The sequence below is a fragment of the Pseudorca crassidens genome, chromosome 4 (assembly GCF_039906515.1).
Source record: "Pseudorca crassidens isolate mPseCra1 chromosome 4, mPseCra1.hap1, whole genome shotgun sequence".
In the NCBI taxonomy this organism is placed as follows: domain Eukaryota; kingdom Metazoa; phylum Chordata; class Mammalia; order Artiodactyla; family Delphinidae; genus Pseudorca; species Pseudorca crassidens.
This window is the reverse complement of record NC_090299.1, coordinates 63393730-63414486: the sequence shown is the minus strand read 5'-3', so window position 1 is coordinate 63414486 and position 20757 is coordinate 63393730. Positions and strand designations below refer to the sequence as shown.

Genomic DNA, 20757 nt, shown 5'->3' with positions numbered 1-20757 from the left:
TCAGTTATTCACTGAACAAATAATAATGCACACCTAATAAATACTGGGCACTGTTCTAAATACTTGAGATGTATTAATACCTTCTCTTATGGAGTCTTATATTCTACAGGGAGACAAATACCCAGCAGAAGTAAATTCTATAGTACATCAAAAAGTGATAAGTGCCATGGGGAAAAAAGCAGGGTAAGGGCAAATGGGGAGTGGGTTTAAATAGGTGGTCTCATGGGAAGGTGACACTTCAGAAAAGACTTGAAGGAGGTGCAGGAATTAGTCACACAGGTATTTGGGAACAGCATTCAGGCAGAGTAGCAGCCAGTGCAAAAATCCAAAGGCAGAAGCGGCATGCCTGCCACATGCAAGAGACCACAAGGGGGTCAGTGTGGTTCAAGCAGAGTGAGAAAGGAGGGCAGAATGGTAAAGAGGTAATGGCAGGCTGGATCACATAAGCCACTGTGAGGAAATGGGCTTTCACACTGTGACATGAGGAGGCACTGGAAAGTCTGATCACAGAAGCAACCAGATCTAAGTTCCATTTTAAAGGATCACTCAGGGAGCTGTGTAGAAAATGGAATGTAAGAGGGAAAAGTGCAAACAGGGAGACTAGTTAGGAGTTTCTTGCACTGGTAATCCAGGTGAGATGGTGATGGCTTTCACAAGCATTGCAGGTAAGGTAATGAGTTTTGTTTTGTAAACAAGGAATTTGAGATGCCTGTATGAAATTCAGGTTGGAATATCTTTCTAATAAACCCATGCTCACAACATGGACTTTCTGTCACAATATATAGTAGCATCTCAATAAATATATGCTGAACTGAGTAACTGAAAACTTGAAGACCAAGACCATTTTTTCTAATTTTACTTTCGCTTTTGAGGGTTTAACAAAACTTTTGGGACACAGTATTAATTAGTTTTGAAAGGTATTATAAAAAAAAACCTTTGGGATCATAATGGTGATTAACACTGAACAATTAAATATGTAATTATTAGGAGAAAAATAATGAATCGTTATTTATTTAACAGCTTCCATTTCCTTTTCTTACATCAAGAAGTAATACTTCATTTCTGTTAAAGGCTTTTATTCCCTAGCACCACTGCTTTTCATATTTCTTGGAGGCAGGCAAACAGAAGTTGGAATAGATGTGGCTATTTAAAAACTCAACAGTTTTGCCACTCCATTCCACCAGCCTTTTTGTTTCTAAATACTCAGAGCTCTAATTTCTACTGAACTTACTGAAAGTTATTTAATAGGTGGAATGGTGGAATGCTGCTCATAGTAGCTGAAATCTATACCAAACAATACTGATTTCAGGCTGGTATGTTTTGTTTTTATGCTTCTACAGAGGGAAAGTGATCCTTCTGGGGTCATTCAATGTGTAATAATTTCATATGCACTGTCTTCTTTGCAGAAACTCCATGAAATATACCACTTTACCAAAAGAGTCCATTGCATAATCAATTAGAACAAGTTACCTCAATATACATAATTAAATGATCAAGGAAATATTTCACACATATAGAAATTTAGAAAACAATGACCTGTGAGCTGGAATTCTGCGATCACCAGCAACTAGAATTACATCGCATAACTGTTTGTGTCTCAAATAGTTTTCCATCTTTTTGAATGTTTGTTCAGCATGATTAAGGGCTTGGAAGAATTCATCTGATGAACATGGCTCCATAGTATGGCAGGATGATACTGTCTGACTGCTATTGGAAGTCCTGAAAAGAAAGAAAACACACATTTTGAAAAGTCGCTAACACATTAAAAATATCTTTCCTATTAAGTCCTTTTAAATCCTTCAAATGTAATAGAAGCAATGCTATCAGTCTATATTAATGAACAATCATTCATCATTTTTGCCTTTGAAAATCAAATGATGGCTCAAATCATATGTGTGTCTTGCAAACACTGTGAATGTGATACCTTCTAGTTAATAGCTACATATATTCTTTGCCTGTTCCTGAGGTCTCTTCTCTTGTCAATACAACGTCTCTGCTGAAAAAGAGCCAAACTATATTCATATTGATAGTCATAGCTCCAACATTATATTTAAGGGCATAAGAGATCTTTTTTTTTTTTTTTTTTTTTTTTTTTTTGCGGTACGCAGGACTCTCACTGTTGTGGCCTCTCCCGTTGCGAAGCACAGGCTCCGGACGCGCAGGCTCAGCGGCCATGGCTCACGGGCCTAGCCGCTCCGCGGCATGTGGGATCTTCCCGGACCGGGGCATGAACCCGTGTCCCCTGCATCGGCAGGTGGACTCTCAACCACTGTGCCACCAGGGAAGCCCAAGAGATCATTTTTTGAAGGCAGAAAGGGAATTAAACTCTTTTGGAGATATAAACCCAAGCCATCCTTTATTTAAAAATGGGTTATGTTCACAGTTCATTTATAACTGTTTAGAATACAAAATATATTATAAAATTATAAATGAATTATAAATAATTATAAATTATAAATAATTATTAATAGATCATTATAAATAAATCATTATAAATCATTTGATTCTCTGACTAGTCTTCAATAGCCCAGGTAACCTATAACTTAGATTATAGCTTAAGAGAATTTGATGGCCTAACCCAGGTATCTAAAAATTATTTGAAATTTCCAAATTATAATTTGAAGAGTATTTGTTCTATATTTTCATTATGATTCATTGATGGAAATGGTGAAAAAGTGAAAAGATTGGGACTAAGAATGAAATCCTAAACCCATCCCTCTCCCCTAGATCCCTTCTCCAAGATCACTTGAATCAAGTAATCAACATCCCTTGGTTATACAATTAACTACAAAACTACCGACTATGCCGTAACTTAGTTATCATTTCTCATCAGATCTACTTTTAAGGATATAATGATTCTGATAAATGCTTTGTTGAATTAAGCCTCACTATATCTTAAGAGAATTTTCTTAATATAAATATCTAATATCTTACCAGGGACCAGCTGTCCTCTTGACCACCAACCTTACCCTCTTTGCTGATTTGTATTAGCTCTCTGGCTCCTAGGAATTCAAATTTTCTACTCCTATTTACACTCTCTGCTGAACATTTCGAACTTCTTGATTTGCTTTCAAGGCTTCAGTTGCTATCACATGTTAAATAAACATGTTATTTCAATGTGACAATTAATTCAGAGATTTTTGGGTATAGCAATCACTCCTACTGCTCCAAATGAAGGATCAAAAGAAGTGCAGGCTTCTGATTTGTAGTCTGTGGAAAAGCAAAGCTGTCCATTCACAAAAGGAACATGAAAGAGGTAGGAACAAAGCTACTCAGGCTTAAAGAGCTGCACAGCTTTCTAGCGTTTCTTGTTCTATTTTAAGAAATTTGGGACCTTGCACATACAATTTTAATAATGGAAGAATTTACTTAAAAAAAGAATTTGCTGCATATCCAGACAACTGTAGAACCTAAGTATCAGAACCATTATACACAGAATTTTTACATCTAGAAGGAACCTATGTAGTCATTTAATTCAACCCCCTTATTTTGCAGATGAGAAAATTTTGAGGCCCCAAATGGCTCAAAGTGATCAACCAAGGACATATAGGTAGCTGGATACAAAACCAGGGATCAGGAGGCATTCAGAATGTTGGTCAAATCACTCACAAAGGAATGGAAATTTTTGCTTACCTTTACCTTAAGGCATTAGTGAGTGCAAGGACCAAGGGTATGAAGGGAGAATGATAGTACAATATGAATGAGGATAATTTAACAATAACAACAACAACAAAAGACATGAGAATTCAGGATCTTAGACAAAAGTCTACTGCTCTGTTACTGCCCCTTAGCTAGGGTTAAGACAGCAAGAGTCTCTTAGTTTTCCATGGGGCAGAGATAACATCTCTATCTCTGGCTAATCAAAGGTTTTTAATACTCTGGCTCTGTGTAATTTATAATGTCATTACTTTCTTACTATTTCTTTTCCTATTATGTGTTTTGGTTTGGAAGCTTGAATTGGAGAGGTATGGGGTAGTGATTAAGAGCATTTTAGGAAGGTTCTAGAACTGTGCTGTCCAATATAGTTAGCTACTAGCCCCCATGTGGCTTTTTTTTTTTTTTTTTCTGTACGCGGGCCTCTCACTGTTGTGGCCTCTCCCGTTGCAGAGCACAGGCTCCGGACGCGCAGGCTCAGCGGCCATGGCTCATGGGCCCAGCCGCTCCGCGGCATGTGGGATCTTCCCGGACCAGGGCACGAACCCATGTCCCCTGCATCGGCAGGCAGACTCTCAACCACTGCGCCAACAGGGAAGCCCCCCATGTGGCTATTTTAATTAAGAAAATAAAATAAAAAAGTTCTTTAGTTGAACTAGTCATGTTTCAAATGCTCAAGTAGCCCCATGGGGCTAGTGGCTGCCAGATTGGATGGTGCAGAGATAGAACATTTCCATCATTGCATAAAGTTCTATTGCATAGTGCTGATTCAACTCTGTTACTATGTATCTGGACGAGTTATTTAACTTCTCTAAGTCTTACCTCCAATAGCAATACAGGAATAAGTAATACATAGTATTTTCTTTTAGAGGATACTTCATGGGAGGATTATTAAATGAATGCATAACCCTAGCACAGAAAAAGTACACAATCAAGGTAAATAAACTCCTATTAGTAGATCCTTGCTTTTCAAAGGCCAGTGGGAAGGCCTGTAATCTCAGTCTTTTGTCTTATACAATGTTGTTTGTTTGGTTGTCTTCCTAAAAAACGATCGCCAACATTATCAATTTTTATAACTAAATTTCCTGATTCCTAATTAAAATGGCCTTTAACAAACCCAGTAGACATCCTAACCCACAATATAAACATCTGGGAATAGGCCATTTATGGAGCATTTAAAACATATTTCTCTGTGATTCCTACTAGATCTTTACATGGTGACAGAGGAAATATATCTAACATTTCTGCTTAGTTTTATATCTTTGATGTTACTAAGATGGTAAGTCATATTTCAAAGAATTGCATCATGAGATCATTCAAATCTTTTGTAACAGACGTTCACTGTAATGAACTCTACATTGCTGGATATTTCCAGGCTACCGGGAAACATTTATTTTTTAGCTTATTGTCCCTCTGCAGTAGGCTATGAATTTGTAAGTCAGAAAATGCCTAAACATAGAAAAGAGGCAAGTATCAAACAAATCAAGTCACCAACTATTTATAGAGTAACTCCTGAGATGCATTATTGCACCAGTTGTTAGAAACTGGGGATGCAAAGAAGGTATGATTTTTTTCTTTTAGTGAAGGGACTTAGAATTTGAAGACTTAAGTTTTATAAAGTGGAAAAAAGTAAACAGCAACACTAATACTTGCAATTCTTCAGATTTCACACATCTGTGCGCACACAATATGCACCATGGCCAATACTATCTTTTTATTAGAAACTATTTAGATTTCCTCACTATCATCACCAGAACTTGCATTAGGCTTTCTTAATGGAGTAATTTTTCAAAAAGAAGTTTTAAAAATCACTTCACAAGAATTATACTGTATATGATTTTGCGTAGAAAACAAAGCTGCATTGAAACTCTTAAGTGGTCTGTTGGCTCACTCCCCAGGTAAGTGATAAGCTGCCTCATAGCTTCTGGCATTCAGAATTCATGCTTTTGCCAAAGTGCAGATTACTATATCATGAATCTTTTGACATCTTTTACACATATTCAAAGTCACAAATGTAAAATAAGAATGTAAATTGCTTAGTGTAGGCTAGCAGTCTCTAAAAATATTTTTATGCATATCCTTTTCAGTATACTTTTAAGCATGTGCCCCAATATATGGATATTTATGAGTTTATAAAAGATATACATATGTCATTGTACAATTATTATTTATATTATAAAATAGAAAAAGAATAGATTTAAAAAATAAAATGTAAATAAACATTCTAGTATATATACATATAATTACCATTTCTCCAACAGATCATCTTGTACATCCCCAATTGGAACGTAACTGCGATCAGAATTTACAGAAAGGAAAGATCAGTATGGGCTGGTGATTGGAAAGGCAACAAGCAGCAGGTGAGATCTGAAATACATCTTAAGGTTTAGATGAGCAAGGAGGAAGAGAAGTTGGGGTTTTTCTTTTAAGGAGAGGACAAGGCAGGTGCATAAAGAGAAATGGCAAGAGGCAAAGAAAAAGAATACATTCACCTCTTCCCTTCTCAAGAGAAATACTTTTTCATTTTGGAATTTAAGGAGTTCTCTGCTGGTCCTGCAGTCAGAATATCTGTGGTGAAAAGAGTCAAATGTTGTTTATATAAGAATCAGATTTTCTTAAACAATAACCAGTGTGAAGGAGAAGGGCCAGTGGGCCCTCTCATACAATGCTGCTGAGAATTAAAAGAGGAGTAATGTTCCTGAAATAACTTTGAGAATACAGATCAAAAACCCTAAAAACGTGCACACCCTTGGGACTTTATCCAGAGGAAATGGTCATCTGTATGTAGAGATCTAACTATGGGGACGGGGTTATCACAGGTTGTTTCTAACAAGAAAATACTGGAAACAATCTAAATTCCAAAAAAATTCGAATATTGGTTAAATAACCAAAAGGTATGTCTGTGCAAGGGAGAATGATGCAGCCATTCAAAAAGATACAGGAGAACATTTAATGACATAGCAAGCTGTTTTACTGGACACTGCTTTTGCCTATCCAGGATTCTTTCTATGGTAACAGACCCATCTCGACCTTTTGGGAAACCACACATACCCTACCTCAGTTCACAGGGCTTGGGCAGAGTTGAGTCTTCCCCCTGGGCAGAGGTGAGCAAGCAGCTGAGGCCTGGCCAACAAGAGTATCATATCTTCTGGTTATAATGATTGATTTGGGTGGACATAAGATCCAAAGAAAACCAATGAGAGTCCATTTCAAGATGTTTGTTGGTACTCTTGGAAAAGAGTCACTCTCTTTCCATTGAGGAGGTTAAGCTGATAAAAAGTAAACTTGGAGCTACTAGTGGCTTTTTGCTACCACAAAGAAAGCCTGCCTAAGGAAATGCCATCACAAAGGAAAACAGATTCTAAAGAGGGGGAAAAAAAGGATTTCTGGTGTTATTTGAGTATCTGGATTCATCATGTCTAAAGTTGTTTGAGTTTTTATTTACTTATGTGAATCAAAATGTTCTAGTTTTTTGGGCTTCCCTGGTGGCGCAGGGGTTGAGAGTCCGCCTGCCGATGCAGGGGACACGGGTTCATGCCCCGGTCCGGGAAGATCCCACATGCCGCGGAGCGGCTGGGCCCGTGAGCCGTGGCCGCTGAGCCTGCGCGTCCGGAGCCTGTGCTCCGCAACGGGAGAGGCCACAACAGTGAGAGGCCCGCGTACAGGAAAAAAAAAAAAAAAAAAAGTTCTAGTTTTTGCTTGTCAGTTTGAGTTGGGGCTTCTGCCTTTTTTGACCAAAGGAGTCTTAATTTTATATTTACATTAGGGCAAAAAAGGTTACAAAATAGTATGTACAATAAGATTCAGATTTTTATTCTAAAAATATATTTTTATTCCATACTTACCTAAAATATACTGGAAGGATACTTCCTCAAATTGTTAATGGTTATTATTTTGGGGTGGCAGGGTAATTTGTAATTTTTATTTTTCCATTTTTGCTTATCTCTATTTGCTCACGTCTCAGTGGTAAAAATAGTAAATAATATGAGAAAAAAATCATTAAATAATTAGATCCAAAGATTCCGAAGAGTTCTATCCAGCTGTCCTCACCTCTTGCACCCTGTTGATTTTAACCTCCAAACCATTCTTCACATCTACCACAGTAATGAGTTTTAGCTGGACACATGGCTACCCAGGCAGAGACCACAGCTGCGCCTCCTCCTTTGCTACTAGTCGTGGCCATGTGATTAGGTTTTCAACAATGGCACGTGAGCAGAAATGATATATGCAACTTGTGTTATTTGCTTAATGTCCTCCCTTTTCTTTCTTTGGTCCTTCCCATAGGCTAGAATGCAGAGGGGAGCTGAGGAAGCTTTGACCATAAAGAAATAATAACACCCTACAGGATGGAGAAACAATATAGAAGGAATCTGGGTCTCTGAGGGAACCTGTGTAGCAGAGCTACCTGTCTGCCCTGGGTCACTTCCCCATTTGTTAGGTGACAGAGAAATAAACTTCTATTTTATTTGAGCCACTATATTTCTGAATCTCTTTGTTATATTATCTTAGCCTATTCTCTACTAATATATTCCCTAAAGTTAAATGGCCAAATTATATGGCTCTGTGCATGAGTGATTATGTGGTGTGTGTATGTGTGTGCATGTGTATCATTGTTTTCATGCCTAATATATCTAATTCTAAAAATGTAAAACTTCACTATCCAGTTCCAACTAGATGAAAATAAAATATAAGCAATAAGTGTCATAAAAGATTCTTTTGCCTTAAAAATCTGGACTTATAAATACCAGTTGTGCAACTGTAATGCTCAACATTTTTCCTAAGCTGATTCTTTCTAGGAACTAACATGATTCCAATAAATTCCTATTCTGTTTAAACCAGCCAATTTCAGTTGCTTAAAACTAAGAACACTGATTGATACAGTGTACAGACAGGCTTTAGAGGGCTTACGAATTCCTTGAACCCCATATGAGCCCCATATGAAATATTTAACACACACATGTGCACATACGCACATGTATGTGCACACACACATACAGACGGTTTTCTGGGGAGAGTTTCCATGGCTTATGTCAAGGGAATCCATGATATGACTTGGGCATACACATGTGAGGGAGGACAATGCAATACATCCTTCCCAGATACAAGTACAATATAGTTGAACTTCTTTGCCATCTCTGGAAGCAAAATTTTTTTCATGTGGAAACATATAAGATTTTAATTTTAAAGTAAACCAGAATCAATAGAATGGTTCAAACAAGGAGATACAGAGACAACCTAAAGAGGGTCAAGAAAAAGGAGATAGCACTTGAGAAACGGTATATTATGAAGATAACCCCTTGTTGGGAGAGGAGAAGGACCTAAATGCCTTCAAGATGAGTCAAAGAATAGCAAATCAACTGACAAAGTATAGAAGAGTTCAAGGGTATGTGCAGTTGAAACACAGAGTAGCAAACAATGGATAAGACAGATCGGATGACTGTGGGTAAAGGGTTGTGGGTCGAAAGATTATACCTGTATGCCAGCCAGGGTTGGCTTTTTCAAGAACCAGCCTGAGAAAATTAGTTGAGGAGAGAAAGTGAAACTGGATAGACTGAATCATTAACTGTTATGTTGATCCAAGTTGAACTCAGTGATTAAATGAATAGTCACAGAGAACTGCTTACTGGTATGTGTGCATGAAATCTACATGTTAATCGTTTGGGTTCAAAATGCAGCTATTTCCAAGTGATCAAGGTCAATATCAACACTGATAAGTTAGATTGATGATATGTATCTTTGATATGATGTGCTGAAAATGGTACTTTACCTTTGTGGTCTTCCTCCTTAAAACTCATTAACCCCCACCTAAGCATGAGAAAAATATCAGACAAATCCCAACTGAGTAAGACATTCTACAAAACACCTGACCACTACTCCCCAAACTGCTAAGGTCATCAAAAACAAGGAAAGTTTGAGAAACTGTAACAGCCCAGAGGAGCCTAAGGAGATATGATTAAATGTAACTGGTATCATGGACTGTAACAGATAAAAGGACGTTAGGACGTTTTCTGTAACAGAAAAAAGGAAATTAAGGAAATCTGAATAAAGTATGGGCTTTAGTTAATAATAATGTATCATACTGGTTTAACAGTAACAGATATACCATATTAATATATTAGTAATAGGGAAAACTGGGTGTGGGATATAAGGAACTCACCATACTATCTTTGAAATTTTCCTGTAAATCTAAAACTATTGTAAAAATATAAACTTTAGTTTTTTAAACGCGGTTTCATTTTACTTACTAATCTTGAGCAAGTTACTTACCCTTTCTGTGCCTCATTGGCCCCATCTCTACAATTAGAATGATAATAATAGCAATCTAACTCAGAAATTTGTGAAGACTAAATGAGGTAATATAGTACTAAAATGCTTAGAACAGTGTCTCACAGATAGCAAGCCCCCAATCAATATTAGCTATTATAATTTTTGGATATTTGTATAGAAGTATTTTATACATATTGACTAAAAGTAGTCTGATATATAAAATATTAAACCCTAACTTTATAAACAAAGGTTGTTTATAATGAAATTATAATGAAAATATAAATAATGAAAATTTCTCCAATATGTCAATATTACATAATTTCAAAATTGGCAAATCCAGTAAAGTGTAAACCGTGTTTAAGCTATGGTCACATGGTGAGCCACTATGTAAGCCTGGCTGGCCCTGGTGAAAATTCATCCTGAGTTAAAGTCATTGGAACCTACTGCTCACATAGGTCACAACAGTTACTTAGGGTTTAAAATTCCTCATGGTATAGAAACCAAAGTTTTTTATTTTATTTTAAAAACAAAGTAATGACTTAGAGTTGATTCCACAGACAGAGAGTGGCTAGGCTATAGACCCAAGATCCAAGTTAAAAGATAAGAAATCACTTAGATGTGTGACAGCAGAAATTACCATAAGCGGAAGGCTCAGGCAGACATTTCTCCTACTTAGAATACAACTGATCAAACATATTAGCAACATATGCTGCCTCTTAACTTCTGCTTTAACTTGTCTGGACCCACTGTAGGGGTTATGATTCTGTGTATGTAAAACCATTAAGTTGTCTTCCCTTTTTTCTAATAACTCAAAATTTCAATCTGAGTTCTGAGGTCTATGCAAGTATTACGACCGCTTAAATGAGAAATTCTTCGTATATTGTATTTCCCCACCATGTGATATCAATCTATAGTATACTCAAATAAAATGTTTACTATATATTTTATTATTTGCAAATATTATATAATGAAAATAACTATTTCCAAGTTATATACAAAATCTGATGAATGTCAGTGCAGCTTCTTTTGACATTAACAGTGATAGTTTTTGATTTGTTTACAGTAGAAGGGCAAACACCTAGAGAGACTGCTTACTTAATCAAAAAGCTGGGGGCAAATAAATTTATCCACATAACGAAGATCAAAGACTCAGAGCTGGAGGACTGAAGGAGGATGTGACAATTAGATGTATTTAAATCTAGGGAAAAAATGGAAAAGTAAAAGTATACACGCAAATTGACGTTTCTAAAATCTAGAATACTTTTTTGCAATAAGATGTTGGGATAGAAATTTTAACCCACCAGGAATATTAAATTTCTTTGACAGATTTCCCCTCTTATATCTAAAAATCAAAGACATGTTCTCTAAGTACATTTTATTTTTGAAATAATATTTTAGAAATAGTTTGGTCACTGCAGATGTGAACTGTTTACTCCCATCTTATTATTTACTCTCTCAATCTTCTTGATTAGCATTTGAAAACAACTAAATTTATTTTAAATTTTAAAACATATAATTTTCTTATTTTTATAACTCCTACAACTAAAAATAACAATTGTATTTTCTTGAAGTATGCACATAGCTACCTCAGTAAAAAAAAAAGTCTTTTTCTGTCATAATGAATATCCCATCAAGATGACACTTTAATATGGATACTAAAGAATAGATTAACTTAATTTCAGTAATCATTAGCTATGCAAACTACTTCTGTTGAAGGAAGTAAATTATAGTGACCTATGTGTGTACAACCTTTCTAAGGTTATACATGTATATAAATTTTATACTCACATATGCATACTCTCTCCAGGTAGTAGATACATGTTAAGATTTTCATAACTAATGCTGGTAAACGAATGAATGTTTTGGTTTTTTTCTAATTTTGTTAGAATATTCTTGATACATTGTATTGGTTTCAAATAAAAAGATGATTACTCTTTGGTTTCCCTCCAAATGGGAATGGTTTTATCCCCAAAATGATAAACCCTGAACCTTTTAATATATACTTTATTCTTTTTATGGCAACAAGTATCCAAAGAAAATACAAAACAATGAAACCATATTAATTCAAATAATCTCCAATCAAAATTATTCGTGGTTCCTATTCCCTTAAAATAATGCTAAATCATAAACTAATTAAATTTTAAAAAATTAAATACACTAGTTACCTATGTAGAGATATTCCCTTCTCTCCATTAAACAAATGATTACAGAGGACTGTTCTATATTTGTTATTATTCCAGCATCACAGTTCAGAATTCCATATTCTGAAGATTAGAAGAGAAGGCGGTAAATATCCCCAAGTAAAAGATATCTGAATATACGAACTCATTTTGTCTCCATCTCTTATGATGCCTATATTAATAATAACCAACATACAAATTACAAGTGTTATCAAAACCTGTAAAGAAATTTTAAAAGAAAAAGGATCCAGTAATTAATCTAGAAAAATAATAAGCCTTTAAATATTTTTGAATGAAGGTGAATCAGAAAGATGACTTTCAGGCCCTAACTTGTTACATAATATGCTATAGTATTGATAGTTTAAACTGATAAAGAAGAAAATTCATTTCAGAGGTAAAGCCTGGTTCCACGGGTGAAGGTGGATAAAGTCATTATGAAATTACCAATTTTTAATTTTCTCTCCTCAAACTCATTTCCTCTCCTTTTTGCCCCCTTTTCACCAGCTGACCACATCTAGCTCCTCTATGTTCCCTTACACTCTACTGAAGGAATGTCCTTCATTTCCCTAAATAGCACAATTTTCAGAGAAGTGAAGGCAACAGGAATTAGTAGAGCTGTCATCTTAGAAAGAGACATGTTACTGTATTCTCTGAATTAGTCTGGAGGGCTGCAACATAGGACAAAGAGAAATAACCATAAGAAAAATATTATTGATAACTACAATGGTGCAAAAATTATTGGCAACTACAATATACCTCTCCTCATAAAACCTTTCATTTTCATAAAAATTTAAAAATGACTCTATAATCTGTTGCAAACTAAAATGTCATAAAAATTTTTATACTATAGAAATGTCTTCTATAGTTTTGCTATGACTATAGAAGATAAACGAATGAAGCAAAATGCAAGGCAAGGATGCATAAAATTGCTACCATGTATTATTTTCAGGGCAGAGCCAGATCTATATAGGGAACACAAGATATTTCAAAATGAAAGCTATTTGTTGTCTTTATAATTTTACAGAATTAAAATCAATATTAGAACATTTAAAAAAATTCCAGCAAAAGTATCACATATACATACCAAGATATTACATATGTGTATATATGTAGAGGTATGTGTATATATATATATAAAATCATAGATTTTAAGTAATAATACTAAATTATTTTAAACAGTATATAGAATATACCCCCACACCCCATTTCTATCAGTAAGAAAATAATCAACCTGCATGAACTGGAATCAGATTCATTTTCTTCTTCACTAGTGCCATCATCCACTTCTGGTCTATCCAGCCAGTGTGCACCGCCACAATCTTCTGCTGTAAACTCAAACGCAGGGACTTCAGAGGTGGATGCCATTGGCCAAGAAGGTGAATTCTGAAAATCCAGTTGGCTGGACCTTCGGTAACCAATTGAAGCCAAAGGCAATTGTAGGCTACACGGATCTAAAAACTTTCTCCCACCGTTTGCTCCAGTCTGTCCTCGATTCCAAAATTCTCCCTGCTGGCTGTCAACTGTAGAATTCGGAGATGATCCTTGATGGCTAAACCACCTCCATCTGATTTTCAAAATCTGCTTCACATCAAACTCTTTACGAGAACCAGACATCCTCAGAGAAACCAAGTGATCGTCTAGGCAACGGGCAAAAAGCACTGCACAATTTGTGCATCCAACCAAGACAAGAGAAGTATATGCCCTGTTGTACACAATAAACAAATTGAAAGGAAAATAAATCACATTCACATATATATCTACATTTACTTTTATACCAATATATCAGATTATAGAGAACAAAGGACAATGAAAAAAAGATGAAACACGGTGGAACATTCCATTCAATCAGAGCAAACTCTCATCCACCTATCCTGAAACAGCTAGACCACTGTCCCCTACTCTCCTTTCCCTTACTGACCATTAGCTCTCACAAACACTGACAGCATTCATTAAAGTCCTTTTAAACGCAGAACACCACCCCCTTTTCTTAAACCACAAATGACAGTGACAGAAAGCACTATCCCGTAGTCGCAGTGTCTCAGTCTCTGCTGCTTAGTATATTAACTCTTTTATTGCTGAAACAAGAAATGTATGCCACAGCATTTTCCTTTGTACTTAAAAATCACTGTAAAACTAAAATGTTTCTATTTTTATACTAAGTTCCTAAATGAGATATCACAAAACAACAGGTTGTTTTAAAGTTTTTTTAAATTAGATGAGTTATAGTGATTTTCAAGCTGGCTCTTTGGATGCGGGGTCAGGAAGAAGGAGGAGTACAAAGATGGGGTTCCCATTCACTGCTCTCCACTTCTATCTTCTCCCTTCAGGAAAGGAGTGTGTTTCATTAATATAGTAAGATCTGGGTAAGACTTCATCTGAGCAAAGATATTGAGAAGACTAAAAAGAAAGAAAAAGTCTGAAAACTACAAAGGATCAAAATACGACAGTACTTATTCTTTCTCAAATAAATGACCTGAAGTCCATATTGCTCTATAATTAGGATTGAGCCACTCTGAATTACTACAATAGCCAAATTTCTATGACACTACTTAGGAAAAGGAAAGTGTGGCTCAAGAAAGCTACCTAGGACTGGGATAGGATTATTTCTTGGGTGTATAAGTACCCCGATGGTGCCCTCTGTTGTTGGCAAAACAAAGCAATGGTCTGAACATGGTTACAGCTAAGGAGAATTGATAAAGCAAATAAAAATCTATCAAATGCAATCAAATTTTAAAATATTGAATGATTATTGTGAGCAAGACACTCTATAGGCATTATGGGGGAACAGATACATACATCTTGGTTCCTACCCTCAAAAATAATTAAATCGAGTTACTGAAACAACAAAATTGATAACTTAAGTATAAGAAATATTATAATGCTGCAGTATTAACATTTTGTCATCTACAAAAACAGAGTTTGAGTTTTCAGGGTGCTCAATATCTAGTGCTATATCAAAATGACAAAATAAATGACAAAAAAAGCTGCTTTGGAGGCTTACAAAAATATTGTGAGGTATATCTTAACCTCACACAGCTCTTTAGGAGAATAAAAATTATTCAGAGAAATAAGACTAATAGGCATGAAAAGCCATATATAATTTTGTGCCAAATACTGTAGGACAAACCATAAATACTATAAGAAAGAGAAAGGAGATATCAGGATGGTGTGGAGTGCTATGGGCCAGTTTCATTAGGGAGAAGGCTTCTAAGAATAGTAAGAAGTTTTACAGCCAGAATGATGAAAGATTTTATAAAGGAAGAAAGATATTAACAAAGCATGAAGTGAGCACACTGACAAAGAAAGAGGGGGGAATATCAGTTTGATCAGCCAACCAGAAATACCTAATTAATATTAAGGAGTAATAAGAGATAAATTTGGATGCATAAGATGACATAAAATGCCCTGAACACATATCAAAGGTGTAAAGGCTAGCAGGCAATGTTAAGTGGACTGTTGAACGGGGCAATGTTTTAGAAAATTAATTTGGCAGTAGTATGCAGGATGCATTAGAGAATGAAATGACACCATTCCCTCTCCTCTCACCTCTGTCAGACTCCTTTTATCAACACCCTTCTAACTCCACTCTACCTATCCAACTTTGTTTCTAACTATTTTCCAAATGGACACACTGCTTCATCAGTTAAGACAAAGTCTACTGTGCTTCCTGTTTTACATGCTGTTTGTGTCCCAATTTATCTGGTTTTGAAATCCCACTCATCCCTCAAGTTTTAGCACAGATACTGCTGCCCTTAGAAAGGCTTCTCCAATTACTCTAGCCTTGTGGTTCTCAACAAAGGCAACAACAGCTCTCTGCTCCCACACCCCAGAAAGGCTTCTGGAAGAAGGGGGCATGGATTTTTAGTTGTTGGAATGACAAGAGAGGGCTATGGGCATTGAATGGGCAGGGGCCAGAGATGGTAAACATCTTGCAGTGCATGGTATAGACCCACACAATGAAGAAATGCCACTGTAGTAGTTCATAATGATCTTGCCATCACTGTCTTCATGCAAATAAGAATTTACGAAGCATTTACATGTTTAAGGCACCACAAGAGGTAGAAAAATAAATAACAAAGATCTTTCTTTAAAGAGGGCTATACTCTGGTAGAGAAAAGGATAATTAAACGAACATTACAAATAAAGAATACATTTTGATATATATAATTTTATATAAATATAATTTCTAATTTCAAATTCAATCTGTCAACATGAAAACAATTACCAGAGAGTCCATTTACACTGTGCCAGCTCCAAAAGCTAATTTTAATTGTTTTGCTGTTTGGTTGATTGGTTGGAGCCTGAACACAAGAGTGGACTTCATTAAAGACCACTGAGATGGGCTTCCCTGGTACCGCAGTACGTAAGAATCCTCCTGCCAATGCAGGGGACACAGGTTCGAGCCCTGGTCCAGGAAGATCCCACATGCTGCGGAGCAACTAAACCCATGCGCCACAACTACTGAGCCTGCGCTCTACAGCCTGCGTGCCACAACTACTGAAGCCCGCATGCCTAGAGCTTGTGCTCCGCAACAAGAGAAGCCACTGCAGTGAGAAGCCCGTGTACCACAACGACGAGTAGCCCCTGCTTGCCCCAACTAGAGAAAGCCCACGTGCAGCAATGAAGACCCAATGCAGCCCAAAATAAATAAAGTTTAAAAAATTTATTAAAAAAGGCCACCGATATGCAAGACATTTCCCGATATAGAGAAGAAATCCAAAGATGTGAACGTTAAAATGTTGAACCATGCCTCCACTCCCAAGAGGGGCCAAAGACCCTCTTCACCAAGGTAGTGAGATATACATTAAATAAATACCTCTTTAATGTAGTAGCTCTTCTGAGTAGACTAGAGATGCATATGGGAGATTAGCCACTGAAATAGGCTTTCTGATTTTAAAGGGATACTAGGATCTTGGGTTGACAAAGGCCAAGTAGCAGCCTTTAACCACTGCTGTAATAGTCATGGGTTTGGTTACATGCATACATACATACATACGCATGTATATACAAAAGCTCACCACCACCCCAACCTTTTGTATTGGTGGACTCATACTGCATGCTTTTTTCACTGAGACACTTATTTTGTCAATCTTCCTCCTTCTTCCTGGTAATCAATGTTGACAGCTTGGTGTACAGCCTTTCACACCTTTCTCTTTGTTTATAAAATTCATATCCAAACTTATATACACATATATAGGAGTTTTTGTTATTGTTTTATAAAAGAGATCATACTGTATACATATTTTTGGCATTTTGCTTTTCCCACCAAAATTATATACATGGAAATATAAACTAATAATGATCTTTTTAATAGTTGCATAATATTCCATAATTGTAAAACACAATTTATTAAACTACTTCCTTGCTAGTGGGCATGCAAATTGATTTCAGTTTTTTTTGTTTTATGCTATTAAGATAATGTTGAAATAAACATCCTTGTGAGGCTTTTGTGTCTCTGGAATTTATTCACAGGAGTGGAACTGCTGGGTTGCAAGTATGTGCATCTTAAATTTGAAAAGATAGTTTACTTTCCTGAAATTTATATTTTCAAAAGTAAAGTGAGTGTATCCTCATTCATTTTCACAGGCCCACCAGTCAACAATAAGTATTATAATTCTTTATATTTCTAATATGAGCCCTCTATTATCAACATCATTTTGATATAAACCACCCTTTTCCCACTGAATTGAGGTATTATTTTTGTTATGAATTTTAACAGTTCAGGATGCTAATTCTGTTGCACCATTTGTCTACTTTTATGCCAATATTAGTGTTTTAATTACAGTACAGTTACAATATGTTTATTATTTGTTAAAGCAAGTTCCTATCTACACATATAGTCTTTTACAATAAATTTTAAACTAATTTTGAATATGTACTCTTCTATATATACTTTAAAATAATATTACCCAATCCTCTCAACAAAAATCTCCAACCCTAGGGACTTCCCTGGTGGTCCAGTGGCTAAAACTCCATGCTCCCAGTGCAGGGGGCCCAGGTTTGATCCCACATGCTGCAACTAAAAGATCCTGCACACGACTGGCACAGCCAAATAAATAAATAAATATTTTTTAAAAAATCCAACCCTATTGAGATTCTAATTGGAATTGCATTAAATTTGTGTATTAATTTTAAGATGGTTGGCATTTTATGATATCAAGGCTTCACATCCAAGCATGTTTTTTAGTTTGTTCAGATCTTATGCTCATTAATAAGATTTTTAAATCTTTTAACTATACGTCCTGTGCCTTTCTTATTAAAATTTTTATCATGTTCTTTTATTTTCTCTTTTTTCACTGTTGTAAATGCAATAAATTTTTTCTAGCATTTCCACATGGTTATTGCCATTATAATAAAAGTATTAAGTACATTTATCTTATATCCAGTCCTTTTATCATACTTTCTCATTAGCTTTGATATTTTTAAAATTAGTGTTCATTTCTTGATAAGTTAGAGGCAACTTTGAGACATCTAGGTGGAGATGTCAGGTAGCTGGATAAATGTTCCTGGAGCTCAGATCCAAGCTCCAAGGAACTCTAACAGATGAAGGCAAAGGACACTAAGAAGGAACAACCAATGAAGTAGAGGAAAATCAGCAGTGTATGGTGTTAGGCAAGTCAAGGGATAAAGGTGTTTCAACGCAAAAGCCATGGTCACAATGTCAAATGAGAGGTCAGGTACCACGTGAAAAGAAAAATGTCCACTGGAATTGGCAATATAAAAATTTTGCCAAATCAGATAGGAGCAGTTTCAGTAAAGGGTTGGGGACCAAAGCCAGACTGCGGTGGGTTGAGAGTAACGGAAGATGGGAAATAAGAGAGAGCATGTACAGACAACGCCTTCAGAAAATTCTGCTCAATAGTGAGGCTGTGGAATGAGATTACAGCTGGAAGAGTTGAGGAATCAAGGCAATGGATTTGTTTTGCCTGCTTGTTTATTTGTTGATTTAAAAAAACACAGAACATATTAGAATGATGAGAATGATCCAACAGGAAGGTGAGATTGATGATTGCAGGCGAAAGCACTGGAGCAAAAAAAGTGAAGACTTTGATAAAAGAAAAAGGAATGGCACCTAAGCACAGTGGATGGCTTGGATAATCATTGTAGGTGGGATATTTCCTCTACTGTAAGATTTATGACTTTCTAAATGCATTGATTATTTAAAAAGGAAAGAAAAGACATGCACTAGTCAGTCTATTCAAGTTGAAAACCAAATAAGTCCTCTAAAAGGAGTCATGAAATAATAAAGATTAGAGGAGAAACTAAAGAATTAAGAAATGAAATGACAGAATTAGAGATCTATCTCTTTAAAAATGTGCTGGTACTGATGAATGGGGAGATTGGGATTGACATATATACACTAATATGTATAAAATGGATAACTAATGAGAAACCGCTGTATAAAAAAAAAAAAAAAGAATCCACCTTCTAATGCCGGGGATATGGGTTTGATCCCTGGTCGGGGAGCTAAGATCCCACATACTGTGGGGCAACTAAGCCCGCACACCTTGACCACTGAGCCCGTGTGCTCTAGAGCTCACACGCCACACACACAAAAAAATTTGCTGGTATCTTCTCTTACCTCCTAGCAAGTTCAATCAAAGAAAAAACAAATTAGAACTTAGAATGAGGATAACATGACCATTAAAATAGAATATTTAAATAAAAGACTTAAAAAATAAAAGATCACTATTGCAACAAAAATTTTAAATGTCATATTGAATAATGGAAATGATGACAAATGGAGAGAATTTAGGTAAGCAAAGTTGGAAAATACTCCTCAAAGACAGAATTTGCTCAAAATCCTTTATAGCTAGGTCTCTAACAATTTTCACCTAAGCTTAAGCCTGTCTAAGCATGGGTATTTTGGGGGAAAATCTTTACTCTAACAAAATACATTAAAAAATGATCTATTCATAAAGTAGCTTGTTATAACCCACTGATAGAAAGGGGTTTACAGAAATATTTCCCAGCTTTAACTGAATTCTTGGGCCAAATACTTTATGAAAAATATGTAGTAAACTTAAGCATTAAGGTTTTCATGGCATGGAATTCAGCATTTATTTAAATAACACTTTTTCTTCTGTCCCATCAACTTTTACTATACAATATAATATTGTTTCACTCAAAAATTTATGCATTTCTGATGAGAAGTCCTTCCTAGGGTAATTATTTATGAAAGAGCAATACATACTAAAAGGCATTACATTGTTAAATTATCAAAATGGTTTGCACAGGCTACTCTATATAAATTAGATCCCTCATCATTCTCTATCCCCTTGACCCTCCTGATTTTTTTCACAGCACTTATCATCCCCTAGCATATGAGATGCTATTCCCTTATTATTATCTTCACCCTCACCACAAAGTTAGCTGCAGTACAGCTTTGTTTGACTCACTGCTGTAGCCCTAGCACTTAAAACAGTACCTGAAAGACAGGTGCTGAATAAATATTTCTCTAATGAATGAATCCAATAACTATAAGAGCAATAATAAAAGATATATACTTATTATGTACATTTTTGAAATTATAAAATAAACTTAAGGGGCTTCCCTGGTGGCGCAGTGGTTGAGAGTCTGCCTGCCGATGCAGGGGACATGGGTTTGTGCCCCGGTCCGGGAAGATCCCACATGCCACGGAGCGGCTAGGCCCGTG

At 35.9% G+C, this 20757-nt stretch overlaps 1 protein-coding gene across 6 annotated transcripts in view; it reads right to left on the bottom strand.

Annotated features, from left to right (window-relative positions):
* The window catches only part of KLHL5 (kelch like family member 5), a 74206-nt gene that overhangs the window by 41631 nt on the left and 11818 nt on the right, over positions 1-20757 (bottom strand). Inside the window, exons 2-4 of one of the 6 annotated variants that reach the window (XM_067735741.1) lie at positions 13333-13803; positions 5902-5946; positions 1537-1719 (exon numbers count right to left, since the gene is read on the bottom strand). In XM_067735741.1, coding sequence (XP_067591842.1) covers positions 1537-1719; positions 5902-5946; positions 13333-13715 — 611 coding nt within the window. In that variant the 5' untranslated portion in view covers positions 13716-13803. Of the gene's footprint in view, positions 1-1536; positions 1720-5901; positions 5947-6146; positions 6223-12086; positions 12898-13332; positions 13804-20757 lie in introns of those variants that run through there. The other 5 variants (XM_067735737.1, XM_067735736.1, XM_067735739.1 and 2 more) reach the window with 5 other exon arrangements.